Source organism: Phodopus roborovskii, unplaced genomic scaffold (genome assembly GCF_943737965.1).
Source record: "Phodopus roborovskii unplaced genomic scaffold, PHOROB, whole genome shotgun sequence".
Lineage (NCBI taxonomy): Eukaryota > Metazoa > Chordata > Mammalia > Rodentia > Cricetidae > Phodopus > Phodopus roborovskii.
This window is the reverse complement of record NW_026126547.1, coordinates 3216884-3237484: the sequence shown is the minus strand read 5'-3', so window position 1 is coordinate 3237484 and position 20601 is coordinate 3216884. Positions and strand designations below refer to the sequence as shown.

The window sequence follows — 20601 nt, the reverse complement described above, 5'->3', positions numbered from 1 at the left end:
GTCCAATGTGCTCCCCTAGGGTGCTCCTTATGGACATGGGTATCCCACCCACCAGTACTCACCACACTCTGGTGTTCTATAGGCCCAGTGTTCAGCCACCATGCCCTAGGGTAGAAGATGCCGCCCTCTGTGGAGTTCTTCCCTGCTGAGGAATAGAAATGCTGAGGTTCCAAAGGGCTCCCACTTTTCTAGATGAAATTTGTGGCTGGCTAGTGGAGTAGACTACACTGTGGGATGTCAGCCCTGGTCTGTGAGGGCTTTGCAAGCCATGCAGGCTCCCCCAGCCCCTGGGCTCAATGCTGGAACCTGCCAGGAGGGAGCTGGAATGGGCAAAGAAACATTGTTCTGGAGAACTCCACACCCTCAGTGACATGGGTTTAGCTCTCATTTCTGTGTCTGTTCAAAGGTTTTCATTGTTTTATGTGGTGAAAATGGACTCTCAGAAACCAAAGAACTCTGCTGCCCAGAGATGCCCTTGTTTGGAAGGAATTCCAGGCACACCTTTATACTGAGGTAGGTACTCCTGACACCTCTAACCTCATGGTTTGGGAAAGTGGCTGGTCAGAATGGGTATCCCAAAGATGCTGCATAGGGAACTTTGGCTTTCTGAACATCATGCTTAAGATAAAGCAGAGAGAGTGATGAACACTGTTTCACATACTTAAAATTTTAGAAAGGTTCTGGTTTTGCTTTTAAGGTAGGGTCTTACTATGTAGCCACAACAGGTCTGAAATTTGCTATGTAGACCAGCCTGGCTTTGGATTTGCAACAATTCTCCTGACTCTGCTGCCCTGGGGCTGGAATTACACACATGCCTTACATATAGGCTAGATTAACATGGGTGGGGTGGGGGGCTGGAGGTGTGGGAGTCGGGGTGGGGATGGGGGTTTGTATGAAGGCAGAAAAAAAGGTGGAGGCTTACTAAGCCTGTGTGTTAGAATAAGTGATTTTTTTTTTAACATAGGGAATTTTATTGAGAGAGGAAATGAGAAAGTGGGGAGAGGAGGGAGGAAACTGGCCTTTGGGGACAGGAGTCGTGAAAGAGAGGAGAAAGGCTGAGAGAGAGAAAAAAAAGAAGAGAGAGGGGGAGAGAGGGAGGAAGAGATGGGGAGAGAAAGGGAGAAGGGGGAGAAAGGGAAGGAGAGAAGGGGGAGAGAGGGAGGGAGGGAGGGAGAGAGAGAGAGAGAGGTGACACAAAGACCTGCCTGCCTCTTCAGAGGAGCAACGTGAAAAAGAGACCCTAGAATAAGCATTTTTTTATGTCACAAAACCTGATTAATCTAATTAGTGCCACCACTCCAAATCTGGAAGAGCAATGCTACATGGCATCCCAAAGATGGGGAGTCAGGGAAGATATCGTTTATCAAGGCAGAGGTGTAAGCACCTCCCATTCTTAAAAATCACAAAAATAATGGAGTCATTTTTCTTCTCATGAAAGGAATGTGTAATGTTTGTTATAATTTGCTGATAATATTTATTATTTTGGAGCATTGTTTTACGAGGAAAGTACAGTTTAACTTCAGGCTAACTCACACCAGAATAGGCATATGGAGAGCTGAGTGACTTGCTTTAAGGTAGTTGGGGCCATTCCTTTTCTAGATATGTGTTCCAGGCCACACAGTGGTTCCCGGCATGAGCAGAGAGCACTGGACCCTGTACCTACTTGATTGCTCTTTGACATCCAAACCCAAGATAAAGTATGAGTTATTAGTGAGGCGCAGCACAAGATTATCAATCAGTAATAATAAAGCAGAATGGCTATAACAATACAATATAATAAGACTCGAGAACTTTGAGATTGTTTATTTCTAGAATTTCCCACTAGGTATGTTCTATTTGTGCTTGTTGGTGAATAACTGAAACTGGGAGAAGTAAATTGGTGATAAAGGGTGCATTAGAGTGACCCTGAAGGCCTTGGAGCCCACTGTCCTTAAGGGCCATACCAGAGATTGTTACAGGTACTGAATACGCATGGCTGATAAGACATTTCTATGTGTCACTAGCACTCCTAACCAACTGGGACCACTGCAGAAGATCCGCCTCTGGCACGACAGTAGTGGACCTTCCCCAAACTGGTTCATCAGTCACGTAATGGTGAAAGACCTATGTTCAGGCCAATGCTGGTTCTTCTTGGCCCAGTGCTGGCTGGCTGTGAGCCTATGCGATGGCCGTGTGCAGAGAGAGCTTTTCTGCCTGCGGCGCGGTCTTGGCTTCTGGAAGGTAGGTCCCATGTAGGTGACTGGTGACATACCTAATTGGCCGGTACTATTTGATGCCCACTTCTGCTTATCTTTCCAAAGTTGCTACTTGAAATTTCCTAAAGTTATGTAGCTAACTATCAAAATACTCATGTTGTTTAACTTCTCCTGGAGAGATGTTAAACAAGACTACTCACTCCTGATAGGGACTGACGACCCACCAAAGAAATTACTCCGTCCTAGTCTACCTTGGTTAGCCACTTGGTTTATGGATGACTTATAAGGATGTGGGTGACTCAAAAGAAGCTATACCACTAAAAAGCCAACCCCAGCATGGGTCCCAGGCCTCTGCATTACTTGCAGGCAGCTCAGCCAGTAAATCCTCTTCATAGCAATATTTGTGACTCTTGTTTCTTGAGCTCCCTGGGTCTTAGCACCTCCCTCCTCCTCCAAGAGGGGCGGTTTCAGTTCAGAGGAGATAGCTGCAGCACATCACACCTCAGGTGACATGACACTTGGATCAGCTGACCAGCCAACGTGCATCATTGCCTTTGCTGCTTAGCAATCTCTACAGTAATGCAGTTCTGCCGTCTTTGAGCAGCAGCAGTAACACATTTCTAGAACTTCTGCATGGTGGTGTCCAAGAGGGCCCAAATTAAAGACTTGTTATTAACTCATGTGCCACAAACAATTTCTCTGTCACGGAATACAAACAGATCATGGCTCTAATGTCTGAAGATAGATAAGTGCCAGAATTGTCTAGTATCAGATTAAGTATGAAATTTTCATTTCTGAATATTCCCATCAACTCCCCATTGGTGGACATTGGCTCATTGCTAACACTCACATTTTATATTCTATATTTTAGAATAAACCTCTTCATGAGTTTTCTTTTAACGAATTTAGAGGCCATACAATAGCCCACTGTACATTATTTGCTGATGCTACAGCCACAATTCTCCTTCCTTTATTTCTGTAACAGCAAATGTCACAGAGACGCGTCTTTGAGACTTGGGTTTGTGAAGAGTGATTTCTTTTTTCTAATTTTCATAACATTTTAAATGACTGGTTTTGTGAATGTGTGTCCATGTCACAGTGCACTGTAGGGGTGCAAGAACTGTAGGACTTGGTCCTCTCTCCACCATGCGGGTCCTGGGGATTGGACTCAGGCCATCAGCCTTGGCAGCAAGTGCTTTTATCCTTTGAACTTTCTTGCCAACCTGACATTTCCTGGCCACTGGGTCTTGTTCTTTCCACTGTCACCATAGAGAGAAGTACCTGGCATTGCCAGTTTAGCAGAAAACATGGCCAATGTGAATTGGAAACAACTGCTCCCAAACAGCCATGGGAAAGAAAAAAAAAAAATTAGCACTTTAAACCAAAGGCCCTGCTTAACTGCAACATCCCTTGGGCAATAATCTCCATGCTTCCCCTCCAGCTCTTGCTTGAGAACTTTGGGTAAGAAATCTGACTTCAGTGATTTAGTTGTCTGTCAACCCATATGGCTGGGTCTCTGGAATCAATGGGCACTTGGGAATTTACATGCAAAAGATATATCCTTAGTCTATTAAACCTGTTTTTCCTGTATTTGCTGTTCAGTTCTGTTTATAAACAGTTCTTTTCTAGAATGTTTAGCACCAAAAAATACTTAAGTTGCATTGAGAATTTTAAAATTCAGATAAATTTCACAAGATATTACCAACTTCCGGGCAGTAGACCTTGTAAGGCTGCGTGCGGAGGAGAGGGCAGATCAGCCCCAGCTCTCAGTGCACCCGGAGCCAGTGCCCAGCTAAAATGTGAAGGTGTTTCTGTGGAAAGTGCTGACAATGGAGAGATTTAGAAAGTCTCTTGGGATCAGAAAGGGAAGGAACGGTGGGCGGGAAGGCCACGAGAGGAAGTCTCCATGTGCCAGCACAAATGATGCAGGAAGCTGCTGGGACTAAACCTTTGGAAGCTTCAGCAGAAGGCTGAACTGGGTCAGAGTCCTGGTGGTGAAGGCACGGTCCAGTGCAATGTTGCTGAGGAGGACGTGGGTGGGGCCTCTGCCTGTGCCGACCCAGTGGCCAGGAGTTACCCAGCTTTCAGCTGAAAGAGAAAAGCCAAGACATTTTTGGAGTCTCCTTCTGAAAGTTGCTGGTTCTCAGTCAGGGCTCCACCCTGCTCACACCTGTGTCCAGGTCTGGGAAAACACCTGTGCTTTCTGTTTCAGCTTTTCTATTCCAAGTTCACGGAGTACCTGGAGGATTTCCACATCTGGCTCTCACCGTACAGCCAGCCCCCCACCAGCAGCTACCTACACACACAGCGGCTTGCCGTGTCCTCCTGCCTCCTCTGTGTCTACTCATGCCTCGCTGCCCTGGTCACCGTGGGTGCTCATGAGCAGGTGGGAGGCAGCAGATTTTCCCAGAGTAACTTTCAAATCTCAGGCATACAGCCTGTCCTTCTTTTACCATGCAAACCTCAGAGCTTAAGCTAGGGGCAGCTGTCCAGCAGAGTAAGGAGTAGGCCAGCAGGGAACAGGACTGGAATTAGAGCTGGGAGGGTCTGCAAGTCCTCAACACACTGCTGCCCTCTGAGAATCCACATCCTGGCATCTGTACAGCATGATATTCAGGGGAGGGGAAAGAAGCTAATCTTTTTTAATATTTTTATCATTTGTATTATGGGTACATGTGAGACAAGGAGGGACAGGGAGGGTACCCTTAGAGTCCAGAGGAGGGGGTCAAACCTCTCCTGGGGTGACAGGTTGTTTGTGAGCTGCCTGATGGGGGTGCTAGGAAACAAACTAGCATCAGCTGCAAGAGCATCAGGTGTTCTTAGGCATTGAGCCATCTCTCCAGCCCAAGGTTGTTTTCTGTGATAAATTCAGCATCACTCATGGGGCCAGCCCCTGAGTTCACCTGGCCCTGCAGATGGCTGGAAGGGACACTGATAGTAGCTTTGTCAAGGTTGAGTTCAGCCATCTGTCAGAGGACAAAGAGTGTGGCAAATCCTTTACATGGCAGCAGATATGATCACACTTAAAGACATGCAGAATTTAAACGATAATATGTTGGTAGAACTGGTGACAACAAACAAAACATGACAAGAATGTGATCAAGTGGCCAGGAGAGGCCTGCTATGCTCTCTGGGGAGCTCGGCTTCCCTGGGTACCTCCAGTAGTCTGATCCAGGATGCCTTCTTGTCCTTGGCTGGGGACATACTGAAGCTCTTGGCTCCTTATTGTAGGACTGTCATCAGGACTTAATCAGTCTTGTGCGTGCTCAGCTAGCATTTGTTTGGTTCACAAGGATGAGGAAAAGTGCATTTTGGCTTGTTCAACCCCTGGGGCAGAGGCAAGGCTCTGGGAGAAAGGGCTTTAGCTAATTCATGTTCACATCAAATGCATTTGGAATTCTGTGTGTTTTGGGTGGGACTCGAGGGAATTAATTGTGGTATAATTGAATGGTTGCAGAACTCCCTGGATGTGGGACCCACTCTGGAATCCTTCAGTCTCTGCCTCCTGTGCACCTTCCTGGTCTGCCCAGCCACACAACTCTTGTCACTGCTCTTCAGGTTCAGCAAGGTGTGTGGCCCCATGCTCCTGGGGAGACTCCCGATGTGGGGTGCCCTTACCAACCAACCTCTTTACTTCACAGGAAACAACAGGGCATCTACAGGCTGGGTTACAGTGGCCTCTAGGAGGAGTGAAGACAGAGGTGCCTCAGGGTATGGTGAACTAAAATCAGAAGCTTCCCTGGCATCAACTGGTCCTCGGGAGCCATTCCCTTAAGTAGGCAGTATATCCCTGCTTTCTGTTTGTCTTGTTCTTTGAAAATAGATATCACCAGATGTGTCTAAAGCCACTTTTTCTCTTGGACCATCATCCCTTGTAGACAATAATCTTGTACCCGCCATTTCCAGAATCATATGAATGATAGCCAGCCACCCCATGGCAGAAAAATATGGCTGCCTGTGGAGTAAATCCCTTCTCCAGAATCCTACTTTTCAATAATTACTGTTTGAAAACCTTAGATAGCCCCATTTGTCACTCTTTCCTCTTAAGGATCTTGTAAGTTTTTAGCTGCACAATTTTCTCCTGCTCTGGGTGGCTGAGGGCTTTCCCAGGCCTGTATCAGGAGGGAGACATCAAAAGTTCTCATCTCAGCTCTGCCTTGTCGCTCAGGCTCACTCTGGGGGGGGGGGTGAGAGAGAGAGCAGCTCCCAAAGTACCATAGCTGTGCCTCGTTCAGAGTCACACATTTGTCCCCCCCTCCCCAAAACAGGCCCTGATCACAGTGGGAGACCAAGTTTGAGGCAGTCATTCCAGGTAAGCCACATGACGTGCAGTCAATAACTCTACAGCATAAGATGCTAAAAACTGGATTTCCCTGGCATCTTCCTGTGGTCGTGGCCTGGCCATGGTTAGATCCAGAGGACAGCTGGAGCTGGTCCTCCGGAGAGTGTAGGCCATTTCCCAGGTCAAGGAGTGGGAATGACAACTAGGTAGGGCCAGGGAAGGCAAGCATCTGGAAAGTCCCATAGGTGTGTCCATTGAGATCCTGGTGGGCTGTGGAAGAGAAGGAGGAGAGACTGCTGTAGATAGGGCTCGGGAGCCAGGTCTCTCTCAATGTTATCATTGTGGTTGCATTGCACTGGGATTTTGCCTTGGGGATCTTTATGCTTTGGGGATCTTTTTGGGGTGCTGGTGCCCTGGGATGCTGGTACCTTTGGGGTGCTGGGATGCTGGTGCCCTTGTGGTACTGGTGCTCTTGGGGGCTTTCTCTGTGGTGGTGCATTGGGGCTTACCAGATTCCCACGCTTTCCAGGCAGTGCCTTAGTCTCCTCCATAGCTCCACACCCCTGTTCCTATGCAAGGCGCTCTCCAGCCACACTTGCTCTGCATGCCACATGAACCCCTGACCCACACCCCAAGCACTTGCCAGGGGTCTGGCCCTCATTTTTACTCTGGTGGATTTTGCAATCTATCAGCCTGACTGCCCGGGGGTGCCTGGAGGCCACCAGCATTTGCCCCATGGTAGGGAGAGGAAAATGGAGGTTAGGTAAGATTAGGTACAACTCAGAAAATGACATTCTTTAAAAGTCACCTGAGGCCTGTGCTTGACCTGGCCCCCATCTGACCATGCCTACTCTCAGAGCTGGCTGCTGCAAAGGGCTCTGGTGTTTCATGAGCAGCAGCAAAAGTGGCACTGACTTGGCCTGACCTTGTCACAATTCCAGCATCCTGCATCAGACATTCTTCCAGGGACTGACGGAGCTTGGAGGATGGCAGCCAGTAGTAGCGCTATGGTCTGTCCATCCTTTCTTGCTCTGAGAGAGAAGAGCCACCACCTTCCTCCCAGTTCACAAGGTAAAGTCCCTTATTTATATTGAGTACCCACCCCCCATTCCTGCTGACAGGACAGTGACCTGTGCCCATACAGAGAGGCGGAACAAGAATGTATTTGGTCCAAATGTCACTAAACATTCTGGTTCTCTCTAAAATCCAAGCTTGGGTATGAGCCCAGGCCTATCTGAAACCATGACAGTTGGCTTCAGTCCAATCCTAGTGAGTCTGGCTTACAAGCCAGATCCAATGCTTTTATAAAGTCAGTGAGAGACCCCTACACTTTAAATATTTTGAAGGCCAAAGCTCTATGCAAATTAGAGTAACAGCTCCAGCTTCAAATTATGGCAAATGCTCACTGAGCCAGAAAGGAGGGGAAAAAGAGGGAAGGCTGTGCCAGTGGAGTCAGTAAGTCCTGCTGGAACCAGGGTCCCGGGAACTAACCTTGTCTGGTCTGACGGAAGGGATTGAAGGTCCTGCTGAACTGGCCTAGTAGGAAGGAGGACAGGGTATCAACATATAACTGGGTCTCTGGGGCTGCATAACGTGTGGACAAATGGTCATCAGAGGCTTTGGGCAGCAGTGGACACTGCTCTGTAGACAGTGATCAGCAAGGTCTGTGTGTTCAACTGACCAAGGCCATGCCTGGCCCACAGTGCACCCTAGGGGAGAAGGAAAAAGGCATCTCTATGTCTAAATGAGCACTCAGCTAGACGAGCTTACGATAATAGTACTAGTGTTGGCAGGCTGCCCCAGGAGTGCTGGCTAGATATGCTGGGCAGAGAGACAGGCTGGAAAACCAGAGCTCAGAAGTGAGAAATTGCCTGTGGGTTCTGTAGAGAAATGACAGCTCAAGAAGACCCAGCTATACTGGCCAAGTCCATTTCCCAAGGCTACCCCTGTCTATCAGGCAAAGACCAATATCTCAGTTCAAAGATCATCAGGCAAGAGGAACTCCTTCTTTGTCCATTTGTTATATTTAGCCTTTCAACTGATTAAATGAGGCCCACCCACATGGGGAGGCCTATCTGCTTTGTTCCGCCCACCTACTCAATGGTTATTGTCCTCTGTAGCTTCCTGACAGCACACCTTAGCCCAACCAAGGTGACAAGCTTTCATCACACTGTGGGTGATAATGACAAAGTCTGCTAACCTGCATGATCTCTCTATCTTGGCCTTTCTTAGCTCCCAGCAGTGCTTTTAAAGGACTTGTGCCCCGGTGGTCAAGAGTCTGTCTGACCTGGTCAAGCTCTGTGGCCTGGGCCATTTGTGGGTCAGCGTCCCTGGCCTGTGGTTTGGGGACAGGATTCCTAGGCTACAGGTGAGTGGTTAAGGATTTTAGACATCCTCAGGTATTGATAGAGGTCCAGGATCTGGGAAGAGACCCCTGTTTCAGGGCACTCATACACAGTTACCAATATCACTGTTTTCTCCAGTACTCCATCCCTTCCAAAGGTGAATACAACCATATACAAACCCCCAAAGCGCCACTCGGCCCAGACAGGTCTTCAACAGAAGCTCTGTATAGACAGAATCCTGAGTACCAAACAAGAAGCTAAGGGGGAAGGGCACCAAAAAGCAGGGATGGGTGGTATTCTGACACTAAGCTCATCAGAGGAAAAACTCTGGTGCTGGCCAAAGTCAACCATTTGTTGTTTGGTGTTGTTTGAAAAAAAAAAAAAATGTATACTGCTGAGCTGGGCTATGATGATACAGCGAAGATCCTAACCAGTCCTTCCCACACGCTCCCTCTTCACCTGGCTCCTGTGTGGTTTCAGCCACCTCTGAAGAGGGAGAGCCACCCCTATAGTTCTAGAAAAGCCTACACCATGTTCCTAACCCATGAAGGGGCCCTTTCTTCCTGAAAATGGCTCTTCTCCCAACTGCATTCCTGACCGCTTTGTGAAGACAGGACAGGCACTAGAATTTTCTTCACACCTCAGTTTGCTTAATCCAGAGGTGTGGGGTGAAATACAGAGTCCTGAAAACACCACCACCTGCACTTCCCAAGGCCTTGTCTGTGCTCTACCCGGTCTCCATTTCAGGCCCTCTTATTCTTGGTGCTGGGAAGTGTCAGAAAGGTTGCTGTTCCCTCAACAGGGAGGGACCCTGATGGGCAGACAGACCTGGTACCCATCCCACAACCTCCCCTAAATCACACCCCATGCCTCCTAGCAGTGAAGACATCATTGCCCTTTGGCTGTAACTGTCTCGAGGGTAGCTTACTCCATGGTATCAACTGACCCCTCCCTCTTCTGGACAGGTTTGTGCCAGAGCAGTGTGTGTGGTGGCTGTATCTGCTGCTTCTCTGTGTGGTCTGCTGTGCATTTGTCACCCAGCCACTCATGGTAAGAAACTCCCCTGTGGCAGAGGTGCCTTCATCAGCAGGGGACGGGATAGCACAGGGACCAGTGTGTGTGTTTTGATGATGTGAGTCCCCTCTTTATAGTTTGATGATCTAGATGCGATAAAATCTGGGAGACAGGGCCCAGGCTAAGCTCCAACTCAACCTGGTATTTGGAATCCTTATTTGAAAAATCCCCAAAGAGATGAACCGCTTGTCTCCATCTTCAGTTTAGGGAGCTGTGCCCTAGAGGCATCTTGGTGAAGGCCACACCTGGTGACCAGGTGCTGGGGACTTCAGGGAAGTGACTTCTGGTATCTATTTTGAACTGAGATGAAGTCAGCTGGCAGTGCAGGGCCAGGAAGATGGCTCTGTGTGGGAGGGGGCACAACCAGACACCTCTCTTCCAGATCTGCTTGGCAGCGCTGGCCTTTGCTTGGAAAAGGAACCACGACAGCCAGTTTTTTATTGAGTCTTTACATGATGCAACCAAGGATCTAGATTTGGAACGGAAAGAATACTCCAGAGCCTACATTCCCCATTCTCGCAGCTCCTGTAGTCCTGACAGTGCTGAGGAAGCCGAAAGGGTGAGCAGGAGCGGGAGGTTTCAGAACTGCTCTGTTCCCACCATGCAGATGGGAGCTCAGACCTTAGTTCAAAATTGGCTGTACTTTTGATGTCCCACTGTGTGTGTGTGTGTGTGTGTGTGTGTGTTTTAATTTCTTATGCTTCTTTCCTTACCCTAATCCTGGTGAAATCAGAGCCACAGGGTAATGAGTGCATTTGAAAATGTAGAGGCAAATGAGAAATATAATCCCTGGCCCCAGTTTCTGAGAACTTCTAGATCGTTTGCTTTTTAATGCACACACAGAAAATATATAGCTTCACTCTCTCCCCATGCTTCCACACAGACCTTAGCGGTCTCCATGTCCCAAGTGCAGGCCTGTGTCGTGCCTTCTCTGGCCCAATCCTTCAACACCATGGCTTCTGAGAAGTGACACTGCTCTACTCTCTACACACCTGCAGGCCCCCAGCTCCCCTTTCTTCTTCCAAGACTCTCTTCCCCTTTCAGCATAGGCAGCAGGGTCCAAGTCTGAGGCAATCAGCGGGGTTCTTTTGCCAGCTAGTCTAGTATCAGAAACTGAGAGGCCTTTGAGGAACTCAGTTCTGATCAGGCTTGACTCTCCAAACCCATGCTATGCTCACCTTAAGCTGTGATGCTCTGCCTTCCAGTTTCCGGTGCACCCAGCCATGGTGCACAGTACTCAGAACAAACCACAAGCCCAATCCACAGTACTTGATCTATATTTCTTAGAAGTCCAGCAGAGCTGGGAGGGACTGAGGACTGAATGTGCATGGAATGGGTAAACAGATGAGTGAGAAATGAATGGGTGACTATTTCCCATGGGTTTGGTGTTTGGCTAGTGTTAGTCCTGCACATAACTACAGCATGGAAGCCATGATGCTTCTATTACACAAGACATACAAAGGTCATTTCATACTAAAATAAACTGCTATAAAATCACTTTCCCAGTCTTTGAAGGTCTCTAATAGGAACTACTATGCAAATGCCAAAGGCAACCGCTCCTGTGATTGGACAGCAGTGGGCACGCCTCTCTTGTGAAGCTATGCTTTGTAATGCCCAGATGCAATCCTGGCCAAAATCTCTGGCTTGGGGCATGAGCAGTTTTTAAATGTGTCTACTCCATCTCCCATTACCTCCCCAGCAACACAGTGTGTGCTAACTGTACAAGGTCCCTCTTTGTCCCCAGAATGTAAGGCAGAGAGCAATGATGATGGCTCTTGGGTTGGCAGGGACACCAAAGGCCCCTCTCTTTCCAGTCCTGACCCTGGTATCATGTAGTCTCCTCACCCCCACCTCCAGGTTTTGGCTACCCGACAACGAGAACGCCACCTGCGCTGGGCTTGGCCACCATCCAGGGCCAAGTTCAGAGTGACCATGGAGAGACTGAGAAAAGAGAGCCAGATGCAGGCAGCCTTGAGGTGGGTGCAGGCAGCCTTGATGCACAGAGACTCCCAAGGTGGGCGCAGGTCAGAATACATTGAGCTTTCCCTGGCTCTACCTTCCTTTTAGAAGGAACAGTAAGAGATCTCAATCTACACTTGGGAAAATCCTCCCAGGTCTCAGCCTGTGCCAGAACATGTGGGACAGAGACTGGAGGAAGAAAACTGTTCTGTCACCGCCTGCAATCAGTGGCCCAGAGCAGTGTACCTCAGATGGCTCAGTCATACAGACTCACAAGCATCTCCACGCTGTGTTCAGCACTAGACCTGGCACCCTACTCCTCCAGCTGAATACAGAGGGCAATGAAAATCCAAGAGCTACCTCTTCATAGACAATGGCTGTGCCCAGGGACCAGTGTTTGAAAATAACTCAACATAGTTTACACAGACATTCTGGGGCTCAACATAAAATCCATTTCAAATTTTTAGATAAAACATGAAGCTTAGTAACTGAGACAAACCTCTCCAAATTAGACACCAGCCATGCGTCTTTCTATCAAAGGTACCCATCTCCATCCCCATCTCTGGTGGATACTAATGGTAGTTTCTGGAGGAACCTTCTGCAAGTACTAGTCAATACATGTCTCCCAGCTCTGAATTCTGGACTGATATTTTACCTACAATAGTGTTTCTAAAGTATGTAATGTCTCCTCCAATGAATCATCCTTCTTAAAAATCCTTCATTATCTCCTGCAAACAGTCAGCTCCCTTAAGTAAAGAACACATTCTAAAACAAATCCTTTGCAAAGAAAAGAGTTGTGGCATTACTAAAGTGTCACATTTAAATTCTGGGAAGACAAGGCACTGACTTAGAAACTTCTTCAGTCTCCTCATAAAAGCAGAGTAGTTAAATTACCCCAACTAAACCACTGAAAACATACATGGCAGACTTAAATGACCCCGTACCCACCCACACACACATCAAAGTCACATAGGTACAGTAAGCATGTGTAGCCAGTGCTCTGAGTACTGCACCTTGACAGGAAATGCATAAAACACACAGGAAAGTTAAGAAAGATTCAAATGTAGACTGAAGCCAGTGGGACACTTCAGTCCCTGGTGTCATTGTGCAGAACACCCGTGCCTTCCTTCAGATTAACAACTCACTGGTGGGTAGGGCAGGTGAGCAATTGCATGGTTTTCCAACTTTGCTATTGCTGTTGTCCTTGAAAATAGAGTAGTGGGTGTGGTGGCACACACCTTTAATCCCAGCATTCAGGAGGCAGAAGTAGGCGGATCTCTCTGAGTTCGAGGCCAGCCTGATCTACAGAACTAGTTCCAGAACAGCTTCCAAAGCCACAGAAAACCCCTTACCTTGAAAAACCAAAAAAAAAAAAAAAAAAAAAAAAGGAGGAGCAACACCTGAAGTTGTGTTCTGGTTTGCACACACACACACACACACACACACACACGTGAAAGCCTGCACACATACACTCATACAATATAAAGCAGTTATATTCCTACATGCCTGTAGTAAAGAATACTTGAACTTGAACATACAATGTTGTTTATAGTAGCATTGAAGAAATCCAAGTATTCAAATGAAAATGTAAGCAAACATTCAGGGACTGTAAGTCCAAACCCACAAAACTCTACCAAAAAAAAAAAAAAAAAAAAAAAAAAAAGGAAGAAAGAAAGAAAGAAAGAAAGAAAGAAAGAAAGAAAGAGAGAAAGAAGAAAGAATACACTATGCACATCAACCCACAGAGGGCAGTGCATCAATGTGTTCCAAGTTATCTGCAGATTCGTTGCTCAGATACCCTATGCTATGTAAAATGGATGTCAACAAGCTGGTTCCAAAATGAATAAGGGATAAGAGGAACAAAGCAACTAGAATAACAAAATCAATCCTGAAAAAGAATGAAGTTGGAAGGCTGACACTGTGTAATTCTAATATGTAGTATGTAGCTGCAGAAACTGCAGCGTGCTGTTGGTCTAAACAATAGTTGCAGATCAAGGAAATAGACACCTAGATCAATGGAACAGAAAAGAAAGCCCAGAAATAGCTACACAAATAGGCCCAATCAGGTTTACTGACAAAAATATAAAGACTATTCAATGAACATATTATAGTCTTTCCAAAAGTGGACCTGGAAGCTGAATAGCAATAAAACATAGAGGAACACACAAATACAGATGTGTTGAAATGCCACTTCTAGCTAAGGAGCTATTGGCAATTGATAGATGGTGGGAGGAGAACCAGTTTTTGCTTTTTTAAGAGTGTGGCCTAGATAGGTTGGTCAAACTCCCACGGAAGGCCACACATTCCAGAGTATAAGGGCAGCACAAATTGTATTTGATGGGTTAAACAAAAATAAAGACACAAAGTTGGATGGGTAGGGATGGTGGGCGGATCTAAGAGGAGTTGGGTGAGTATATGCATATGATCAAAGGACACTGTGAAGTTCTCCAAGAATTAATGAAAAGACAAAGAGTAAATGCAAACTTTAATCCAGCTCATGCCTTATGCTAATACATCCTAACAGAACATGGATGCCCTGCTCCCTAAACCACACTCTGTGAGGGAAATGGCTATGTAGATACACAGGGTCTGCAAAGATGTTAACTTTCAAATCTCTCCTCCCAGAGACATTTCAGTGCACAGCCTCATGCTGCTGCTGCTTTTGTTTATAACATATGGGAGATTCTGTCCGGGTGAATATTCTCTCAATCAAGCCATCAGGAAGGAATTCACAAGGTAGGAGGTTTGGGGAACTCCTGCAGATCTGGGGGGTATTGCACTAGTTCTTGGTCACTGTAATCACTCATACCCAAAGAGAACTCCAACCTCTGGGTTCCAGAAACTGTTTCCTTCACTTTGTTCCAGAAGGGGGAGCCCTATAGACCCTCTACTCGCTCCTTCAGTCATTTCACCTGTACAGACTGCCCTTAGAGAAAGGTTTTCATCAAGGCCTGGATATGAAGTCTGGCAAAGGCTGTTTAATTATCCACGTTAACACAAGATGCTTGGCATCTCATTTGAGGTCAATAGTGAAAGGAATTCAGAACAAGAGGGTCATACCATCTATTTTGCAGGAAAACATCATTGTTCTTCAACCAAAGGCTGCAGTTGCAGTTTATGATTTGTGGTCCCCAATTCCAAAGTGCCACATGCTGTCAAGCTCTCTACCATGTCTCAAATGTTTATTCACCTTTTTACTTTTAAATGCAACAGACTTCCATCATAAGTGAACACTAACCAAGTCAACATGCCAAGGCAGGGACACACTCTCATGGCCTCTGCCATGTGGATATTTTGGGGGTTTTGATATCCCAGAGATTAGGATGCCCAAGGAGATGAGTGGATACACTTAGTTGAACATTTCTTGGAAGTTAGTGAATTTTGCTAACCCAGGCAATTTCTCCAAGGCACTTTGACTCTAGCAATATGAATAATTGCTTGCTTTGCAGTGGCAGGGAGCAGTGGCAACTCCACAAGTTCAGGGGTTTCCTTTCTGGAGAGAATATTTAATACCCATTTCCGTAGCACTTTTGTAAATGTGTGGCCTTGGCTTTTCACTGAGCTTTATGTAAATATATTTGCCACATTAAGGCCAGGAGAGGATGGTAGTAAGATCCATTTCATCTTTTTGTTTGAAGGACATGTTTTTAGATTCTGTAAGACGGGGAACACTGATCCCCTGTTAGATGGTAACTCACCTAAGCCATTCCCTTTATTTTTATAATTTTACTGCTCTTTAACAAGGTACTGTGTGGAAGTCCCAGTACTTGAATTGTGGCTCAATAATCCCACCTCTTAGACTGCAGCTCTAAGGAAGCTACATGCTATTTTCTGCACCCCATTTGGCAAAGCCACAGTTACCTTCCACTTTGACAACTTTCTTCTTCCAATTGAACATATACATAGACTTGCCAGGAGGGGGTGCTGTGAGCAAAACAAAGAGACCAAGGAGGGCATTTTCTGTAGATATGGAAATCAAAACACTATAAACACCGATTTGACTAATTTACTTCTATCGCACATTTCATGACTTCCTTTTTACTCAATATTTCTCATATGCCTCTTGATAGTCAATTCAGAACTATTCCGGCTGAGATAATATCTATAAGAAAGCTATGTGTACTTGCCTGATATGCTCAGGTAGACCTTTGAGATGTTGACCCGGGTGGGTCACAACGAAGAGAAACCTCACTGCCTCATTGCCTCTTACAGTTCTGGTCACCAGGCAAGGCTATTTTATATCTACCAGTTCAAAACGGAACATTTAAAGTGGGCCCTGTCTGCCTCCCCATCCGCCAGCACCTAATCCTAAAAATCAACAAGTCCTGGGGGGGGCTGTTACTTGTGGCATTCCAGAGAGAGCTGGGGACCAAGCCCAGGAGAAGGAATCCTGTGGAATCAGGGGAGGGCTCCCTTGCCTTTCTGTGACAGGCAGCCCTTTGGCTCCAGGCTTCAGTGTCCTCTATAAAGTTCAGAAAATGACAGTCTAGATTTCTGTCTTCAACAACAAAATATTCCTCTAAAGCAGATTGATGATATTTAATCTGTACTTGAAGTACTTCTGAACTCAAAGTCTTCATGAAATCCCAAAACAACAAAACTAAGCCATAAGGCACCGGTAACAGGAGGCGAAGCCGGCCTCCATCCCAGTGCGCTCAGAGAGGACTGCTCCTGTCTCCTCTCGAAGGACTGCCTCTGCAGGCCCATTTGATAGAACTGCGGTAATTAGTACCCACGGAACCAGGGCATGCTTGGACCCTTTGGTCCTTCCTGCTCTCCAGTGTGCCAGGAAGGAGCGGGAGATGATTCCTGTGGGTGGGTGAGCTCTGGGTCACAAACGTGTTTTTTAATGATGTCCCAACAGGGAACAAATATCAGGGAGTGATGACATTTCTCTGAACTATGCAAGCTTGGGGTAGGGGTGCAGTTCGGTGACAGATTACGAGCTTAATATGGGCAAAGCTGCCTTGGTGTTGTTTTACCAGCACCTCCAAAAGTAGTATGGGGGCTGCAGAGATGATGGCTCCGCCATTAAGAGTACTGGCTGCTCTTCCAGAGGACTCTGGTTCTGTTTCTTACACCCAGGTGGCTGCTCACAACCATCTGTAACTCAAGTCCCAGGGGATCCCATGCCCCCTTCAGGCCTCTGAAAGCACCAGGCATGTATGTGGTACACAGACAAGCATGTAAGGAAAACACCAATACATATTAAAAAATAATAATAAAAATGTAAAAGTTTTAAATATTGTGGGAACTCAGTATGGCTATTAAATATACACTAGCTTGTTTTTTAAAAACAGATATGGAGCATCCTAAGTGGCAGGTACGCAGTCAACTTGTCTGCCAAATATCCCTCCCCGCCTCGGTCTCTGCCACCTTCTCTTTGTAGAGTGCTCTCTCCCAAAGGTGGTAAATGTTCAGGGCTTTATCTGCTTTATTTGTGCCCCCACCCTGACTCTCCTACCCCACCCCCATTCTCCTACCACCCCACCCCCTCCCCCGTTTCTCCATTGCAGCCTCAGAAGTTCCTGTTTAGCCAAATTTTCACAGAAGCATGAGATTCAGAACTAGCAGCCAGTAGGGGGCCTACATAGATTAGGCTCCATGCAAAACAACAACAAAAAAATTACTTAATGGGTAGGAGATGATCTGTGCTCTCAAGAAAAGGGAACTACAGAGGGAGAAGGCTCAGGGTTTAAGAGTTCAAGAGTGCAAAGTGCTCTCCCCAGGACCCAGGTTCTGTTCCCAGCATCCATGTCCAGCAGCTCACAACTGCCTATCACTCCAGCTGCAAGGACTCAGTGCTCTATTAACATAGTTGAAGGCTTTTCCTTGCCTTTAATTAAACTGTCCAGCTTTTCTTTTTTCTTTTTTCTTTTTTTTTCCTCTGTCACCTCCCAAAGCCACCCTTAAGGAGTTCCTACCCATAACCTGGCCAAGGCTCTCTGGCAGGAAGCCCCAGAAATGTCGTTGGGTGAAACGTTAAACCATTGTAAAGTCAAAATATTAGCAGTTGAAACTTTTATCATAAGCTTCATGCATGCATGCACACACACATACGTGCATACATTTGTTTGTTTCCTCACTGAAGGACAGGAATTTGGTCTTGTTTCCCAGTGTCTAGAAAGAGTACCTGGTACTTAGCAGTAACACAGTGATATTTGTTGAGCGAATGAGCAAATGAATAAACAAGAGATTATTTTCCCCTATTGTTTCTCTTCCCTCTGTCACTGAGGAGCAGGGTGAATTCTGGGGTTGTATCTTATATTGCAGTTTGCTTTGGCTTAATTCTCACAGAGTACCTAGACTGCAAGTGGAGGAAAAAAATGCCAGGAAAAAAACAACCTTTCTCCCCTCACTTGGAATTGTTCTTATGGATTCATGCTATTTGTTTTGTTCTTGGATTAAGAAATGCCAGACACTCCTTTGGGAACCTGAGCAGCACAGATGACTGGTGGGACTGGACTCTGAGCACATTGCTGGATGGGCTGTACCCAGAAGGACCTGCTGCTGGAACCTGGGGGGCTCAGGTGGGCATTCATTTCCTATGTCAGAAGCAGTGAGAGGAACCACAAGGCAGCATAGGTCTGCTCCATGGCACCATGACAGGCAAAGAAACCTGTTAGTCTCCTTGCCTGGAGTCTCCTGAGACTCTAGGATGGCCCATGATGGCCTCCTAAGCTATTCACACCCTCCATTCAATGCTTGCCAGTCCAAGCAGGGCCTGGACACTTTAACAGAGGTTCAGGGTAAGATTGAGGAAGAAGCCAACTTATTGCTAGCATGACAAGGGCTCAGGAGTCCCCAGAGCAGAAGAGGAGCCCACTGCTAAGGCAGATGCGTTAGGGAAGCTTCCAGAAAAAGGCAAGGCTGGTCCTGAGTGTGTACTTTCCCGTCCCTCATTCACAGTTCACTTGTTCCCCTTTTTGAAAAATACAAGTGCTTTGCCCTCCATATCTCAAACGTTTTGTCCCTCGTTTCATTTGCTTGCATTCCTAGAATGTCATGGAGTGGCCTGGGGTCATTCACATGAGGGGGCAGAGAGGGCTTCATTTGAATGCTTTCTTTTTCTGAGGATGCTGAGGAGGGGTGTTGGCTGCATCTGCAAAAGGTTGGTTTCTGGGGTGCTGGTTGTATCCTCCCTCGGGTTTTCAGGACAATGAACTTCTGAGTCTGCAGATGGGGTGGCCTGTGCTTCCCCAGCCTTGTGAGCAATGCTGTACAGTGGCCATCGAAATTCACAAAGCTGTTACACCAAGTCTCTCTCTCTTTCAGCCTGGAGCTCTCAGAGGGCAGTGCCATCTAATAGGCCCTTCTGTGATCAAGCAGCTGAAGGTTTCTTCTGGTACTGCATGTACAGTAAGTGCACCTGGAGACTCGGAGACAGGGCTGGCAGATAAGCTAGAGAGTTGGGATGTAGTGTGAGATTTCCACGTGCCTTCCCTTCTACCATTTCAAGCACCCTCTTGCAACCTCTACATTCTTCCCCAGAACCATTCTCTTCACTTCTAGAGCTGGTTTTCTAGACGAAGAAGGCTTTCTTCTAAAGCTCTGAAACTAGAATTTTGTTTGTATTATTTTCTGATGGGGAAGGGTGCCCAAAGACAGCATCTACAGCATCTCTTCATAATGCAGTGTTCTGTAGATTGGCTAGCCCCACACAGCCAACTCCTCAGCTACAGCCATCAACAAGCATATTCCTGATCCTTCCATTTTGAGACATGACCCAGAGATCATGAAGTTTGCTGTAGAATGGTCCTTGAAAGCAGCAGGATCCCTGACCACATGGTTGGCTATATTCTGTGTGGGCGGAGCTTGAGAGCTCCACAATGATGGACTTGGGGACAGAGATCGATTGGGGTTACTTGAATGGTTGTTTGTGCTCTAGCCTCCCAGGTCAACCTCAGAGCTCATGGAAGATGCACTACCTACATGGAGTCATGACCTTGATCTTGAGAACCAAAATGTGACCCCTGGTGGTGAGGCCTGTGGGGTTAAGAGGGAGAGTGCCGTGCACACTCTAGGAAGAACAAGGTCAGTGAGCTCCCAGACCCCATGATGCTAAGTGAGGCATGTCTGCTGCAGGCTCAGCTTCTGGGCAGGCTCCAAAAGGGCCAGCACTGCTAAGGCCTGGGCAGTGTTCTTATTCAGAACAATGGCGTGGAAGAACTCAGACTTCAGATTCACACCAAAGTACGTAGAGGAGAACTGAATGGTTCATTCTTGAAAAGTAGCTGCCAGAGCCTGCAGAGTCATGGAATCTTTGTCCTTTGCTACTGAGTGCCAAGCAGGAAGTTCACGTGGTCTTGACTATTTGGCCATTAACTCCTAGAGGAGGAACACAGATGATGCCTTGAGCTTCACTGAGAAGATGAGGAGTGGGTCTTCCCGCATGTGTAGACACAGCATGCATACACCATGCTTCCTGTAGCCGAGCCTGTAGTCAAGTGTCCTGCCAGTTCCTGGGCCCTGGGCCCAGGTCATGGTGCAGCCTTCACCACAGCACAGGACTTTGATTAGGAAGTCAATCTGTATGGTCATAGTAGTGTGCCAGAGAAATTAAAGGCAGAACATGATTTGCTACTAAATATGAATTAGGTGTGGTTTCCTTCTATCCACACAGTCCACTGTGAAGAGAAGGATGTGAGCCCTTGGAGAGGGTTGCTGGGCATCCCCCCCTCACAGGGCACAGGTGAGGGTAGACACCATCTGTTGGCTGGGATTACATCCTGGATACAGGAATGAG

General features: G+C 46.9%; 1 protein-coding gene across 1 annotated transcript in view; it reads left to right on the top strand.

The window, feature by feature from the left end:
• Pkd1l1 (polycystin 1 like 1, transient receptor potential channel interacting) overlaps positions 1-20601 on the top strand; it is a 119748-nt gene that overhangs the window by 79893 nt on the left and 19254 nt on the right. Inside the window, exons 35-46 of the mRNA XM_051200565.1 lie at positions 407-513; positions 2004-2220; positions 4408-4581; positions 5653-5803; positions 8710-8845; positions 9788-9872; positions 10279-10455; positions 11754-11872; positions 14481-14591; positions 18265-18385; positions 19131-19214; positions 19744-19889. Coding sequence (XP_051056522.1) covers positions 407-513; positions 2004-2220; positions 4408-4581; positions 5653-5803; positions 8710-8845; positions 9788-9872; positions 10279-10455; positions 11754-11872; positions 14481-14591; positions 18265-18385; positions 19131-19214; positions 19744-19889 — 1628 coding nt within the window. The remainder of the gene's footprint in view (positions 1-406; positions 514-2003; positions 2221-4407; positions 4582-5652; positions 5804-8709; positions 8846-9787; positions 9873-10278; positions 10456-11753; positions 11873-14480; positions 14592-18264; positions 18386-19130; positions 19215-19743; positions 19890-20601) is intronic.